Consider the following 17,716-nt stretch of genomic DNA (forward strand, 5'->3'; position numbering starts at 1 on the left):
AGAGAAATGTTTAGATTAAAAGATATCACGATTTTCCGACGCCAGGACGTGATATCTTTCAAAATCGATAAAAAGCGAAATTACTCTGAAATGGTTGAGAATCGGACCATGGACAATATGAACTTTTTTGTTCATTTTAGGGTGAAGAATCTACTGGAGAAGTTTGTAGCACGAGTAGCAATTCACCCTGTATATATATGTATATATAGTATTTTAACTTGAGTCCAGTTGTTATTATTTATTTCTAAAGATCTTCAGTTTCATTTTTTTTTCTTTTTTTTGTGTCTCGTTTAATTAGTAATATTCAAAACAAACAATATGTTTCTTGATTTAGCAATTTCTTGGCAAATGAAATTCATTTTCTATAATATATTTTACAAGAAATAATTAATGCCATTGACGCAGAGAGGTCGTACAATTCGTATCATTTAGGAAACATAAACGCAAACTCTATCCCTCTTATACCATCCATTACCAACTGATGTCGTTTGCACAATTAACATTATGATTCCATACGTTATCACCGGCGGAAAGCCGAGCCGCTTTTAGGTAATATGATTAAGTATGGTAGCTCGTATGGAAATTGTAGTTAGGTCTTGTCTCACGATTGATCATCAACAATTATTACCGTTTGTGCTCAAAAGCGAACGTGATTCGCCATTTCTCATATTCGCGTTTGAATAAATGCACTTAATAAATTTTAATTCTAACTGTGTCTGTTTTATTTAATCTTCAGTACATATTCAAAATTTAAGAAAACCACTGAAAAAAAAGCACCGTTGATATTCAGAGTTCTAGCCGCATCTACATAGACATTTTTAAATGATAAAGAAAAGGTACAGTCATATATGTAACTTGACGTCATTAACATTCACAAAGCTACAACTACAGGAATTCTGGAGGGAATTCTACAACAATTCTACAAAATTCAACTACAGGAAGGAAATTCAGGAGAGAATGAATAGACATGAAAAAATAGAAACTAAGCAACACAGCTTGCTGAAACTTAATATGCTAAACCATCACGACGAGTATGTCTTGCATAACTGACGAACTACGCGCCGCACTAATATTGTGAACATATTTAAACATATAAAACAAATCATTAATGTAAAATTTTCTTGGGCTTTCGTTTACGATCACACTTACATTTTGGTTTCTCACCATCGTCAGTGCGGTGTTTGTAAATACAATAATGATCGGAAACCAAACAAACAATTCTTCAGTTGAAACTTATCTGATCTACGTCGGTCTATCCTTGCAGTTTTGGCTTTTTATCTGCATTAGGCATCTCGCCCTCTTCATTGATGGGCTTCTGTTTTATTTATTTTCAATTCACGTTCCAAACTTAAGAAAAATTTTGGAGGGGAATTAATAGACTCGAAAAAATAGAAACCTTTGCAACGCCGCTTGCCGAAACTGGTATGCTAAACCATCACGACCGCTAAGTCTTGCATAACTGACGAACTACGCGCTGAATTACTATTGTGAACATCATTTTGAACCGGCACACGGGCACAACTGGGTCTGTCTTCACTCGCGGGTTTTTTTGTTTGAGTTATTCAAACGCGTTTCGGCATTTCGCCATCTTCAGTGAAAAAAGACCAAACTCCATCATCTACTATTGTGAACATATTTAAACATATTAAAAAAATCATTAATGTGTATCAATGTGAACATATATAGAAAAATTTGATTTTTATTTTTGGAATTACTTTTGTTTATAAATGTAGAATTTAGTATAAACAGTAATGTTTATTAAAATAGCACAATGAAATCAGCTAGGATGGGCACACCAGACTGAACGCAAACTGCAAAACTACAATGATGACACCGTGCAGATCTCATGAAATCTTTCACTTTTGTTATCATATTCTTGAAGTTTTTTCTCACTAGATATGAGGAATTTTACTAGCTGGAGTGCAACAACACACTAACCTATTTCAAACCTAAAGTTAAATGAACTAGATGTTATTGTAAAAATTTGTTTTTAAAAACAACTAACAGTCTTTCACACGTTACAACATAAAACTGAAACCTTTAGGATGCAAAACAACTATATCACAGGCAAATAAAGATTATTTAAATTGCTATCATATTTCTAATCAATGTCAACAAATAATAAAAATTATAAATCTAATTTTTATTTTTTAATAAGCACAAATAAGTATCATTTATGATATATTGTATTCGCATTACTCCCATCATGTTGGCTTCTTGCCAATAGCCATGTCAATATTGCAATTATCATGATAGGTGCTTTGTCATAGATATCAGGAATGTTATCGATTTTCAGCCCTCAGCCTTATCTGTGCAACCACCAAGTTGGGGTTCCAGGTCGTTTCAGTCTGAAAATCAAAACCCATTCACAACTCATTCAGTCCACACATTCTTTCTTTTTTATATAAAATTCAATCAAGGAGCTGGAGTACTCGGTATTGCTCGATCGCTCTTTAAACCTTTTATATAATTAACTTAATCGATGGAGTGCTTACTATTTCCGCATTATCCATCTAACCCTAAACATTCGAGCTAATAAATACATTCACACTCAACGCTACGTACAAAAAACTATCTTTAATATAAATGTACAATAAAACAGCCCAGTTTTTAAGCACGATTTTCATATCGGGTGGTATTTGTCATTGCACCTTCGTTTAGTAAAAAATTTCTTGCACATAAAAAAGAGTCAGATTCTTCATTTAATCCATCCAAGTTCCCATTGGTGCATTGTTTATTTTACCATTTCTTCCATTCTGGAAATTAACTTTGTTGGGGTTTTGCACCAGGGATTTAAAAAAATTAAAACGAAGATTGACAAATATATCAAAATTGACAAATATATCAAAATAAAATAAATAATTACCAGATGATGTATATCACACCCCATATTCATTTATAAAATGTTTATTATTAAAGGGTGCTTACTTTCCAGTTTGATATCACGCTAGTTTGATAAAGGACTAAAGTTTCCTAAAGCCTCAATATCCTCGATAATAAGTGTAGAGCTAATTGAAAGGAAAAGACTGCTCCAGTGCGATACAAGCGAACATGACATAAAAAAAATTGTCTGTACTCTCCCAGGATAATTTGGTTTAGCATCACATGTGATAGCTTTATAGTATCTTTGACATCAGTTGTATTGAGTGTTTAATTTTTTTACACTCCATAGCTTTACGTTTTTATTTAATTCCTGAAATAGGTTTGTTTAACATCAAAATAAATAATATGGTGCATATTATTTATATTTTGCATATTTTATACTAAATATAAAATTGTGGAAACCTTATTATTTGATATAGATCATGGGAGTTATAAACCTAAAAAAATTTCATCTCTTTGGGTATAAAATGTAGAATAAATAGAAAAACCCATGTTAATTAAAACAAAAATATTCTCGTAAAAATATTCTTTTGGCAAAAAACATAATCAAAAGAGAAAGCTTTTTTTCATCTAGCTTAAAATATTAAATGATGAACGGCCGTTGGGGTAATACACAATATGGAGGCTGGGCGGTTCTCACCACCACATATATAATGCTTTATACATTCGCACGTGCTCTCGCCCGACTCGACCCAAGTGGGAGGGACCAAAAACAAGTTTATGCCTTGCAATGTAGGTCGAACTTTTTTCTGGGAGAACTTTGTTCCTAATATCAACAATATGAATCAATTGTTTGGGCAAAGAGATAAAAGATTTCGGCCGTCGAGGACAATTGGTATTATTCCTTGTTGAAGCGTTATTTTTTGGAAGATTAGGAAATTCGGCTTGGACAATATATGTACGGGAAACTTATATTCCATAGAAATAAACTAAAATAATTTAAAACTGAGCTTAATAAGTCTATTCCTAACAAGTTCTTTGACCAACCGGTGGTCAATTTAGGTCGTGTAAGAAGAAATGCTATTTGTAGAACGGTAGGAATAAATTATCATGTGATAATGATTAATATGATGATATGATCAACTAACTCTTAATTTTAACTTAAACATATACCAATATCAATAAATTTTAACAACATTTTATTTACACACACACACACACACACACACACACACACACACACACACACACACACACCCCACACACACACACACACACACACACACAAAACATCTACTGTTACACTTGTGTTGCTTTCTAATTAAGTGTTACTCGATGTGTCCCACCTAATTTAATGGCGAAATTCTTTTGATCTATGTAAAGTGTGTGGAAGAATGTTACCCTATAATGTTGAGAGATGTTCCCTATGAGAAATGTTCTTGATCGCTGCAGCGAAGTATTTACTTCTGCTCACCATATTGATATACTAATTTAGTTTCTTTTATGAACCAAAGCAGTATAAGTATTCCGTCTATTATTATTCAAATTATTTGTTAACATGATGTATTTAATCACAATATTGTATTATATTTACATTTCTGAGATAAACGTTTAATAGATTGTGCCGAACAACTTAAATTGCTTTTGGTTTTTTTAAATTTTCCCATAGCAAATGGGCCGAACCGATTTTGTCATGCTCGATTTCACTCTAATTTTACCCGATTGTTTCGTCCTTAATAATTCCTCCGCTGTATTTTCTTGTTGTACGATCAATTTGACGCTTTCTCCCATTTAGGTCGTCTGCTGTCTAGCGATTCAGGCTCCTTGAAACGGTTCGTGATGAAGTTAAAAGGGAAACTCCAACCCGAGAGACGGAAACTCTCATCTCTCGAACAACTTGAGGCTTTTGAGCATTAAACAAACTTCGTATGGCTTGCGAGATAATAAATGGGCTCATTCCTAATGTTATACTTCCGGCGGGGTTGTAGACATATAATCTGACCCAGCTTAGTCGAAAATTATCACTAATTCCCATGGGAAATGAGATGATTAAACCATTAGGAGAGTAACTAAAATCATAGTTGGAAGTTTCCCAAGTTTACAAAAATCACTTTTTGCTTGTTATGTAAAGATTATTCATAATGATAGAAGAGATACAAATACAAAATTGATGATAAATATGTACCGTGTGAATTTACTAAAAAACGTTGAGCCTATAAAAAGTAGCCACAAAATTATACCGGGAAAATCGACAAGTCGTTAGTAATAAACAAATATTACAATTTGAAATTTAACGAACTGTAATGGATTTATAAAAATAAAGTCTACCACAATTGCTGTAGGTGGTTTCATGAATTACTGACTAAATGTTGCCCTCCTTTATTTATTTGTTGTCCCTGTAATACGTTTTTGGCAAAACCGTTGTAAAATGGATGGTTTTTAACTTTTTGTATTATTTATTGAGATTTATTGAAATATGGGTTCTTTACTGAAATATACTATAGTGTTGAAACATCGTATTTGTCGCACATTCATTTTTTCGCGATTTCTTCGGAAACCGCACGTCTCTGTTTGCTTTGACTGCCCGCTCTCGTCAGTCGAAATTGCAACAAACGTGGCAACCTTATCACGAAAGGTTTTTTTTCCAGCTATTGGAAATACATTAAAAGGATCATCATGTCGCCACCTCTGCCGGGACGGGTATTGATTTACGTTTACCTTCTCTTAGTCGATAATGTTATTGTTATCATGGCTCACGGTGCACAACGCGTCGACGACCTGCAATCAACAAAAAGAGAAATTTATACTTTATTAATTATCACGTTACGATAGTGAAGATAGCGTGAGCGAATAATCCAATTTCGAGCCTTTTTTTATGAAAAGAAACGTTCACAGTGTTGATGCACAATGACAAATAATGATTGTATTCATTCAAGGACCCATCAACCTTTAGCAATTCATTCTCCTCAAACACAGTTATTTGGCTGTCATACATATCATCATATTCATACATGATTTCAAAAAGAAAGACTTAATAAAACATGATTCTTCAAATTTTGACATAATTTAAACTTTGGTAGTTTCGACCTTCCACATCTATCTGCTTCAGCATTTTGTCAAGTTCAGTGGTTGGTTTGTGTTATTTTCACAAGAGTTCTATTCTCAAGAAGATTTGAACATATCTTAATAATTACAATTAATTAAGGTTTTTAGTTGAGATGAAAAAAAGTTAATGGCTCGAGAGGGATTCGAACCCACGACCTTCGGCTAGATACGCCGCTGCTCTACCACCTGAGCTATCGTGACCTCGATCCTCTCGGACATCAACTCCCCATCTCAACCCCACCTTATGAGTTTTCCTCCTTTTGCCATTTTTCATCTCAACTAAAAACCTTAATTAATTGTAATGATTTAATTGGTCAAGCGGACCACGAAATTAGTGAACATCTTAATAATTTTGAAATGTTAAAATCCGGCGCACAGTTCTTTAGTTTTGCCATACCAGCCGATCTTGCTGGTTTAGCATACCTCAATGGAAGTTACACAGATTAGTTTAGTTTTCCTTTATCCTCAAGTTAAAATTTTGGAACTTGGAGTAAATATATATTATACTTTTCTGGAAGTCGGAATTTTAATAAATATAACACATAAAATAACACGAATGCATACATAAGAAGGCGAAATGCATAATGTTGGATAAAAGGTTCTTCGATCCCGATTAGGTCATCTAATATTGACTGGATAGAAAAAAAAACTTAATGTAACGATACATTGCAATTGTATAAAAAGATTAACGAAACTATTAACAAAATGGCCAAATTTTAAGACAGACGGGACCAGAAAAGTAGGTTGAAGTGTGTCCAAAGGAAGTTTATGTAAGGTGAAGAAGAAGTAAGAATTGGAGACGGCGAAGAACCCCGGAGTTGCTTCTTCTTCGCTCGTTGAGTAGAACTTGGTAAAAGACTATTTGTAGAAATGATAAATCTACCTCCCATTTTAAAAATGTACATAAATAATATCGAACATCCAAATAATTAAACTAATTATTTTAATTGTTATTATTTTTATAGTAATTTAATAATATTAAGTATTTACTAGTATAATATTTATTTCTGTTATAATTTCCGCGTTTTGCACGTTCAAATTGAGCGCCATTAAAAAAATGGGCTGCTAATTGGAACGTCGCGTTGGCGAAGGTATCAGCGGGTTCACTTTGGCAATTCATGTCGAGAGACGTGGTTGTAGAAGTCCTTCAACCTGATGATGAGCTAAAAGACTCGAAATCCGGATCATTGCAAAACAACTTACTGTGAGTAGGAATTATCCTTTTAAAAAGGATTAAGACTATTTGTTGTTTCCCAAAATTGAGATTGATACCCGCCAATGGTTTCCAGATATTTATAGTAACTTGGAACGATTAGAATGGCCCCGAGTTGGAGTTGACAAAAAATAACCATGCCTATGCACTAGCGGCACTTAACAATTGGTTCAAATGAGCTCTTGTTAAAAAATTTCAGCACCTTTGAGTTCCAAAAAGCCTCCGTAAGGCCTAGTTGTCGGAAGAATTGAATCAAAACTGGTATCCGCTAGACTATTTAGTTATAGCGGAAATTACAAAATTACTTGCAAACATATTAAAAAACTGGATAAATTCCTGGTGCAGTATAAACAAAACTGGGTTCCGCTTGTCTATCCAGGTATGGCTCCGGGAAGGTGGCCAAAATCATAAAAAACTTCAGTTCAGGATGACAGTCCAGGGTCATCGGAAAAGGCCAAACTACAAACTAGTATATATAATATCGGAAGAAAATTTTAAAAATGAAAGGATTTATAAATGCTTACAGAAAACGTGCATTTGTAGAAGAGATAAAGGGTGGAGTGAGTGTTGTTCAATCTTTTTAAAAAGAATGTCTATCTGTTATGTGTGTGCACGCGCGCGCGAGTACGATTTATGCTGAAAAGCAATTAAAACATCATAAGATCGTACACGTTCTCTAAATTATGATACATGTATTTCTGAAGACCGTCATGATGTTTTAGCTTGAAATGAATATGTGCAGGATTATTTTCTGCCAATTAATTTTTTTTTAATGTTTGGCATATTGTTGTGAGTAAACCTATATGCGAAATGACTCTTCTTTTTAAATCAATGATTCAACAGCAGCAAAAACAAGTAGAAAAACCGCTCTTCAAAAGGCTATCAACTTCTCAAACGCATGCAGATTACTCTACGATTTAAGTAAGAAATTAATGTGTGGTGATTAGTGACCGTTAATCGATATTTATTTAGACACGACACGACACGCAAGAATGGCACAATTACACAGAAGACAAATATTTTGAGCCCTGAAGATGATCTCAATAAAGATCGAAACGTTGGCACGATAAAGAAAATATTTTTCTGAAACCTACATCACACCAGACCGCATCTCACGATTTCTAAATAAATAAGAAATTAATATCGAATTCCTACGTTATTTAATTTATTCATCATTAACTGATTTGCAAGAAACCTTTACCATTGTTGCTATTATATGAAAACAACAATATGACCAAAGGCTATTTAAATACGTACGTATTTTTATTGTAATAGAATCGCAGTTAATTTTCTAGTACATAAACCACTTGTTAAATTGCTGTTTTGTGAAAAAATATCGTTCAATTTTTTATAGTTTATTTAAAAAGCGGGCTTGTTTTGTCCTTTTGTTTTAAAAAAGAAATACGGACACAACGGTCTGATGGAGCGAGGTCAGGGCCGTATTGTAAACGAAGAAGTTTGCATTTTAGTTAAATAAGTCCAACGTGAAATGTGTGGTACTCTGCGATGTCAATTTTTTCGTGTCAGACCTAAGCGCAAATGGTACTTTTTCAAGTTGGCCTGAATAGAATTCCCAATTTATCACTTGCCTTTCAGGAACTAAATCAAATAATTCATGTCTTTGAAATTTCACAAAAAATACGTTATCTTTTTGAGAAAACCTGTTCTCCGTTGGGCAGAAAGAACTAGTGTAAATAAAATACTGAAAAAGATGAATATAATAAAAACTGTATTAAATTTAATATAGCTTTAAAAAAGGCAAATATACAACTATGAGAAGATAACATTGTAATTAACAATCATTATTTAATATATTTGCTTCGTGTTGTTTATTTCATTTTTCTTCTAATCTAAGGATTTTTGGGTCAGAGGTAGAACTATCCCATTAAGAAACGACCAGAAACCAATCTCTCTTTTTTTCTCTCTCTTTCTCTCTCACACACACACAGAATTGTCATATTTTCCTGTGGACCTGGTTTGCTGAGAGGACAATTCTCGCCGCTTCACCATTGTCTACTTTCGCATACGTTATTATAATTTTGATTAATAAATAGCAACGTTATAACTCTTCACTACTTCACATTGTGACCAAATTCTATCTCTTAAACTGTGGGAGGATATTTAGATTTTGTACAAAAAATATGAAGTAATCTTTTACCTGTACAGTATACAATTGCTGTTTTTTTAAATTTGTTTTATTTATTTATATTTTTATATTTTTTTTAACGAGGGTTCGCAACAGCAGAGGTCATGTAAATCCTCAGGGTGCCGGTGTTTTTGAAAAAATGCCCAATTTGTAAGTAAGTCGGGTTCGAATGCAGAGCCGCTGGATTTGAACCCGAGACCTTTACCTTACAGTGATGAGCGCCGTGTCAATGCCTAAACCGTTGCGGCCACCGACGCCCCTTACAATTGTTGTTGGTTTAAGAAGCAGCATACAAACATATATACTTATATTTAGTTTATTAATGGGAGAACTCACCCCGTGCTCTAGGTTTGGTCTGAAGGTGTAAAATTATATTGTCGTAAGCGGCTTCCGACGCGACGCCTGAGTCCTTGACAAGCTTCTCCTTCACGGCAATACAGATGTCGTTCTTGCTTAGAAGAACCTCAAGTTCTTCAAATGCCTAAAAAAGAAATGTTAAATATTAAGCCCAATTGTCAAGGTTAAAATGACAAAAATAGATAGATAGATAGTTGTTCAAAAATACTTTATGTACACAATTTTGTTCTTTGAATCTTATTTACAAAAGTACGTTCGATATGGAATTATTACCTTTTGTCGGACTCTTAACAAAATTTCAAAATAAGGGTTGTATATAAATTACATAAGTGACTGTTTAAAAAAAACCAATAAAAATACGAAAAATAAATAAAAACCTAAACAAAGTAGAACTTTTTAGAGAATGTAATTAATTGAAACAGTCAGTCCAACACAATTTAATTTACTTCTGTTGCGGTATTATCTAACATTGAACAAAGTCGGGCATTTTGTTGGGAACATTGGTCTGAGTGCGGCCCCAATAAAGTCCAATTTACGAATTTCGCCCATGAACGTGCATTCTGCAACAAAATGGAGATTCTGTACAGCACTATTGAAGCGATTCACAGAATTCATCTGTATTTAGACCAACATCGAAGGATTAATGGCATCTTTATTCAAATATTTGTTATTAGGGAGAACTGACCGTAAATCAACTTACCATTTAATAAGAGATACGATAAAACATTTTTGTCAACTGTTCATATTCCCAAGATAGTAAATGCCACAGTTTAATTTACCATTTAGTAAAACATTTAGTTCATAAAAGTACAGATAATTTGAAAAAAAATCTGGGTGTTTGATATTTTTTCTTTGGGTGTATCCTATAGGTAGGAACTAAAAATACTCACATACCGTGTTTATATATTGTCAGTTGTATTAAATAAATTTATTATAATTATAACTAATGACCTAAAGTAAACGATAAACATTCAGTACTAGGAAAGAATGTCTAATAAAGCTACCTTCGAAAAGATTGATTTATTCAAGTAACAGTGTAAATATTGGGCGTTTAAATTTTTGAATAATTTGACCAATAACATAATTTCTCTATTCCAAAAAATACGTGAGAGGAAAATTAACGACCTCACTACTGGGGCATTTTATGCTTGTAACGATATGAGCCTATCTTTCATAGTATCTTAAATTTACATTTCTTTACAAAACTACATTCCCATAAAATATGTATTTAAATTTGTGAAAATAACATTTTTTCTTTTTTTTTAAATTTACATTATATTCATTTACCTTCTGTTTGTAACGTTTGGCTACGTAATAAACTTTCTTAAATAATACAATATTATATTTATATTAATTAAATGCTTGCTTTAAAATATTAAAAACCTTTGCTAAAGAACTGCAAATTTTAAAGTAATAAACTTAATTTGATTTGAAGGGTACATGAATGAATTACATGAAAAGATAGTGAAATGAAAGATTAGCTAGATAGTCTACTACCAGAGCGATCGTGAGAGAGATAGTGTGTATATCTATGAGTGAGAGAGAGAGAGTGATAAAGAAAGAGAGAGAGAGAGAGAGAGAGAGAGAGAGAGAGAGAAAGACAGAGAGAGAAATAGATAGATAGATAGATAGATAGATAGATAGATAGATAGATAGATAGATAGATATAGAGAGAGAGAGAAAAAGAGAATGAGAAAGAGGGAGGGGGAGAAGGAGAGTGAAAGGGAAAGAGAGAAAGAGCGAGACTGAAGACAGATAGATAAAGAAAAAGAGACAGAAACAGAAAAAGGCAAAGAGAGAGAGTGAAAGTGAGAAACGGGAGAGATAAACAAGCAAATTGATAACGAAAAAAAACAGAAGAGAGAAAAATAAATAGATAGATGGAGAGAGAATGAGTGAAAGACGTGCAGACAGATAAAGAAAAAAGTCAGAAACAGAAAGAGACTGAAGGATAGACAGAGAGAGAGAGAGAGAGAGAGAGAGAGAGAGAGCGAGAGAGAGAGCGAGAGAGAGAAATAGAGAGACAGAGTTGAGGGAGAGAGAAAGCGAGCGAGACAAGCAGACAGGTAAAGAAAAAAGTCAGAAAGAGAAAGAGGGAATATAAGAGAGAGAAATAAAAAATAGAGATAACTGGAGAAAAATGGAGAATAAGAGAGATACAGAAAGATTGAAGAACGAGAATTTGAAAGAGAGAGAGAGAGAGAGAGAGATAAGTCGATAGATATATTGAGATAAAGCAAGAGCGAGAGGGAGAGAGTGAGAGAGAAAAGAAGGGAGAGATCAATTAAATTTTATAAATATTCGGTTTCCTTGAGTATGCGTCAGTAATAATCCATATTCTTATCAATATGGTATATTTCAATTCTTATCAATTCTTATCAATATCTTCAGTATATTTATCACACAATGGAAAAAATATATATGAAGGTTTATTTCCAATTATACAGGCCTCGTAGACATAATAAATTTTAACACCGAGTAAAAGGAGTCGTTAAACGTTAATATTGAAGTACTAAAACGCGACTGAAAACTCTGCTTGTAAAATTAAGCGTTCTATAAAACCGAACGCGATCGTTTTTTCCTCATCAAAACGATCGGTATATGTGGATAATATTGACCTCTGTTATCACCTACACCCTCCATTTTATTTACAACCACGGCAGAGCCTAGGCGTAAAAATCCAAGAGCGATGAGATTGGTCGAGAGAGTCCCTCGAGGCTCTGACGCACCGTAAATAAAATGAAGCACTATATATAATTTTGTCTCGATTCTATACGTTAACAGGTACGTATTTATGGGCTTAATCTGGTTTATTGTTATTGGCTTATAAAATTGTTTGCCGATATGTAGCTATCCAGAGCACAAGCAAATACGATCGAGTTGCAAAACTTCTATATCAAAAACAAGTTGAATTGATTTTAATGTCTCTGATTTATTTTTGGTGTTTGAATCCCGATCAAAGACGTTTGCGATCATCATAAATAATAATAACAATGAGTACGCAAACTTAATTAAAAATATGTAAAAGAAATTTACTTTAAACACTTGTCTTTGTTACTGAAAATAAAAGGAAAAACATTGAAAATAATCTATATTTATTTGATTGTTCAACGAATCACTTATTTTGCTCATTTGTTTGATAATTGCGCACGTACTTTTCACTACCTTATCTATTCAAAATGTCAGCTTCTTAAGTATTGTTTATTTTTGTAATTTTTCTTGTGACCTTTGATAATTATATTTCTGGAGTTTGGTGCTAATAACTGCTCACTGGTTTTGAATATTAACTCTCTGTTACATATTTTAGTGCCCCAATTTGGTAGTTTGGATGGCTGTGTTGACTTATGTTGATATGCAGCGCTGAATGCATTAGTTTGGCCATATGTGCCAGATGTTGATGGTTTAGCTTACTCTCACAGTCGTAAATACTCCGTTTCATTCACACCCTCTCTCTCTTGTCCCTTTTCTATCTATCTGTTTGTCTCTGTTTCTTTCTGCTCATGATTTCCTTACGGTATAGGTTTTTAGTATTTAAAGCACAAAAATTTAAAACGCTTTAACGGCAAAAATTCTCTTTTTTTTTTATAAAAATTAAATTTAGAATAAGCAAACAAACTAAAGATATAAGTAATGTGTGGTGATTAGTGACCGTTAATCGATATTTATTTATTTAGAAATCGTGAGATGCGGTCTGGTGTGATGTAGCTTTCAGAAAAACATTTTCTTTATCGTGCCAACGTTTCGATCTTTATTGAGATCATCTTCAGGGCTCAAATTGTTTGTCTTCTGTGTAATTGTGCCATTCTTACGTGTCGTGTCGAGAGGGGCACTCGACTTTGAGTAATTGATTTCTAAGTAAGTACGAAGTATCCTAGGCCCCATCCTCCAGACCATCAACACTGTTGTCATACCGACACTTCCAACCACCAAAAACTTCCACACGACGCGGATGACATCGCAATCTTACCAATACCACACCAATCCTATCCTAGCCACAGAAGCAATCCAACAACATTTGAACATCATCAACTGGCCCACTCGGCGGCGGATCAGGTGTACGAGCCAAAGTTACGTTTACTCTCAAACCTCAAACTTACATACCAGTGAACACGAAGAAGCTGATACCGCCATCCAACTAAGTCCGCTACCTTGGGCTTAGAAAGTAAAGCTACATGGAACCCATATACAAAATAAAAATGTCAAGAACATATCAAAAGTTACACCAATCGTACAATACAAACTAACCCCTTACAAAACACCCATCAGACCGATTTGGACTTAAGGAGTCGAACTGTGAGGCTCGGTCAAATTCCATAACATCCAACGAATTCAATCCTTTCAATCTAAAGTTCTCCCTCCCATTCTACAACGCTCCCTGTTACGTCCCTAATCAAACTATCCCAAAAGACATTAACATCCTATTCGTGAAGGACTTATTCAAACGAGGTCTGTCAATTTTCACTCTAAGTATCCCTCCATCCCAACCCACTAGCCCAAATACTTTCCTCGAGGTCCTACCTACATCCTCTCGCCGTTCAAAACGACGGTGGCTTCTCCTGACATTCTATCCTAAAACACCCAATAAAATAATTGAGAGTTCCAGGACTGGCGGGTTTCTGTCCTCACTGCCTCCTGGTCTGACAACTGTACAATGTGCTTTATGTATATTTTTTACACATAGCAGTAAATTAGTTAAAATTGAAAATTTATATCGCCTATAAACATCCGTTCCACTGCGAGTATTTATTTATAAACTGCTCCTGGCGCGTAACCTAATCTTTCTCTCGACGTTTATAGTACAGGACCTCTCAAAACAGGTTGGGCTTCAGTCCTACACCTGAACAATCGAATGACCTGTAAATTCACTACTATGTTGTGCTCTGCAACGCTCCTGAAACAGCATGTCCTCCAAACACAAAATCAGTGTTTTTTTTTTTCAGGAACTTCTTGCCCTCCATATAAATGCCTAGTACCTCATAAGCTACATGGAACCCCTGATCATCCGGGTTACTCAAGAGCACGGGGCACTTTGGACGACGTTAGACCAGCTGAACTATCGATTGACGTGAGTGATGTTACAGTCTCTCCCACACAGGCGTACTGTCTAACGCCTAGTACTATAGTTACTCTCTTAGGCGAAGCTACGTGTTTTCTACTCATTAATTGCAAGCGGATCTTACGGACCCCAAAAATAACTTGAAAGTCGTACGTTCCAGTTGGCTGCCCCTTAAGGACGGGAACAACAGACCACTACGGAAACCATTCCCATCGAGCAAGTCGACGGGCTTAGAACGAGGAAAGCAGTGTTGAGAGTTCCACAACCATGGAATAGTTGCTTCCAATGGTGGTCGGTCTTCTCTACGTAGTGGCGAGGCCGCCTTGGCCGCCAATGCTTGCTACTTACAGCATTTGAGGCCGTAATGCCCCACTTCTTCCTCTACTTTTTACTAGACTAGCATTATAAGATAAGCATTGTCACATTTAGTCACCTATATTATTACATAAATATAAATTATAAAACAAAAAGTTATTATTATAGATTTCATTTTTCAAAAATCGGGTCTAAAAAGAAATGACACGGCGGTTCACAATTTTTTGTGTTTTCTACAATTTTGCATAATGATTACTACCAGTTATTAAGCTGCATATTAATACAGGTTGAAAAACGTAAATTGCATTCATTTAATTTTTAAACACAATTTATGCTAACGTAAATAAAAAGAAAACCTTAAATAATCTTAATAGGTAACTAAATTTCAAATTAGTCTCAGCGAAGATTAAATTTATCTGATATGCAATTTTAATTACTTGTGCAAAGAAATTTCTTAATGCACTGTTGTTGTTTTTTTCAGTATTTATTTGCATTGTACTGAACGACTTAGAAGTTATATAAGTTGGTTAAAAGAGATAGCACCAATAAGTGAACAATATCATAAAATATCTATTTAAAGGCTTTATGGAAACATTTACAGGCAGAATAATCTAAGTGAATTTTGCTTAACAGAAAACCTATTGGTACTTCCCTAATAAAACCGTTTAAGACCAAAATGGTTTCGTGGAAACCAACCGATACTCATGGCTCCAAGAGACGACATGAACAGGATTTTTGAATTTAACCAAAACTTCCGAATAAACCTGGGTACCAAAAAAGAATGGGAAAGAGAGGGAAACAACTCTTTTAAAAATGGCACTATCCTTTAGTACACATTTGGATCTAGAACACAAGAAGGTACAGGAGCAGGAATATTTGGACCTGAAACCAAATACTCAGAACCTATGGGAAAATACGCTAGTATCTTCCAAGTTGAGATTCATGCAATCTAAAGATGTACCCAACTCAACCTAAGTAAAGGGTACAAAAACGAGAATATAGCTATCATGTCAGATAGCCAAGCAGCCATAAAAGAACTAAGTTGAAATATCATTAGTAAAACCAAACTAAATATATGAGGTATGCAGAATAAAGTCAGCCTCTGCTGGGTCCCAGGACACATGGGAGTAGAAGGCAACAAGAAAGCGGACACCCTTGCAAGGAAAGGGCTGCTACACCGCTGATAGGACCTGAAACCTTCTGTGGTCCACACTATATCTCAGACAGAAGGACAAAAAGAAAATTAGGGAACTTTGGAATTCACTCACTGGACACAGACAACCCAAGAATCTTCTAATCAATTTTGGTAGGAAAGAAATTACAGATTGTGTTAAAGGAAGCAGGAACAAACTAACAGGGCACTGCAAATTAAATGGACACTTAAAAAAAATTGGAACAATCCAAGATGGCACATACAGATTTTGCAAGGAGGCAGAAGAGACACCAACACATTTACTAACTAACTGCGGAGCTACAGTAGCCCGCAGGAGGAAATGTTTTGGGATATATAATGTGACCATAGAAGAACTACAACCACTGAAACCGGGACTATTAATCAAGTTTCTTGATGAAATAGGACTCACTGATGTCCTTTAGGCAGAGCACGGGGGATACAATAGTTCTTAAAGGGCGCAGTATACCATACCCTGAAATTACATCTACATGGTCTCGGGGATAAATACGGGGACCTTTGCGTAGAAAGGTCGTAAACTTCAATAAACATAGTCGCAATTATACATAAATTTTAAACTCTCCACATTTTCATCCGCACAAGCAATGTGTTTATTATGTTAGAAGCATCTCTACGTTGTTTTTTAAACGTTGATAAAAAAATTAAAATACGTCATTAAACTCACTTTTATTCCGTAGTTGGACTCTTCGTAAACTATGGAAACGTAGCTCCACCCGAACTTTTTGACGATCTCAACCATAGCTTTGACTTGGTAATGGTCAGATGGTATCGTTCTCGTAAAATATTCAAAGCGCTGTTTGTTGCTCAGTTCCGGGCTTGTTGACATATACGACACCTGAAAAAAATGGAAATATTATTAAACCTTCCTACATGGATTTAACCACATACATTCCCCCTATCGGTCCTATATCACGCTCCATAACCAGTCGGAGGAGCAAGGTCCTTTAGACAACATCGTTTATCCGGAACACATTGCACTGAAAACCTTTTACCTTAACCCTCTGCCATAACAGCGATAAGACGAGCATATACAGCTTTATGACTCGACTACATTATATGTCGTATATTGAAATAAACATTTTTTACCTTTCATTAATGTTACCAATTTATATTGTAGCTATGAAAGAAAAAGCAATGCAAATTAGCATATCGGACGGGAGAGGTTACGGTTTTATACACAGGAGTGGTTTTGTATGAGTTCCATTTTCGTAAAGTTTTAGTACCTTGTACGTTTAGCGGGAGAAGCTTTTTGTATTACATGTGTGGTTTTAGAGATGTAGCCATTTTCCTCCTGACCAAATCTGTACTCAGCTAAACTGTTCTTGGTTGAACACTCTCGTGTTATCAGGGATGAAAAGTTTATGTATGCATAAACATTTTATATTTGTGTGGTGTTTAAAGACCGTTAGTTAATGATTATTCGGAGATCGTGAGATGCGGTCTGGTGTGACGTAGGTTTTAGATTTATAAACATTGTTCAAATTTGACAAATACATGTAGGATGTGGGA

At 34.6% G+C, this 17,716-nt stretch overlaps 1 protein-coding gene across 1 annotated transcript in view; it reads right to left on the bottom strand.

The window, feature by feature from the left end:
• Positions 1 to 17,039, bottom strand: part of LOC106672030 (metabotropic glutamate receptor 2-like) — a 136,613-nt gene extending 119,574 nt beyond the window's left edge. Inside the window, exons 1-2 of the mRNA XM_014403111.2 lie at positions 16,872 to 17,039; positions 9,624 to 9,768 (exon numbers count right to left, since the gene is read on the bottom strand). Coding sequence (XP_014258597.1) covers positions 9,624 to 9,768; positions 16,872 to 17,033 — 307 coding nt within the window. The 5' untranslated portion in view covers positions 17,034 to 17,039. The remainder of the gene's footprint in view (positions 1 to 9,623; positions 9,769 to 16,871) is intronic.
• Between the last annotated feature and the right edge of the window lie 677 nt (positions 17,040 to 17,716).

This window comes from Cimex lectularius, unplaced genomic scaffold, assembly GCF_000648675.2.
Source record: "Cimex lectularius strain Harlan isolate CLEC.00 unplaced genomic scaffold, Clec_2.1 scaffold309, whole genome shotgun sequence".
Classification (NCBI taxonomy): domain Eukaryota; kingdom Metazoa; phylum Arthropoda; class Insecta; order Hemiptera; family Cimicidae; genus Cimex; species Cimex lectularius.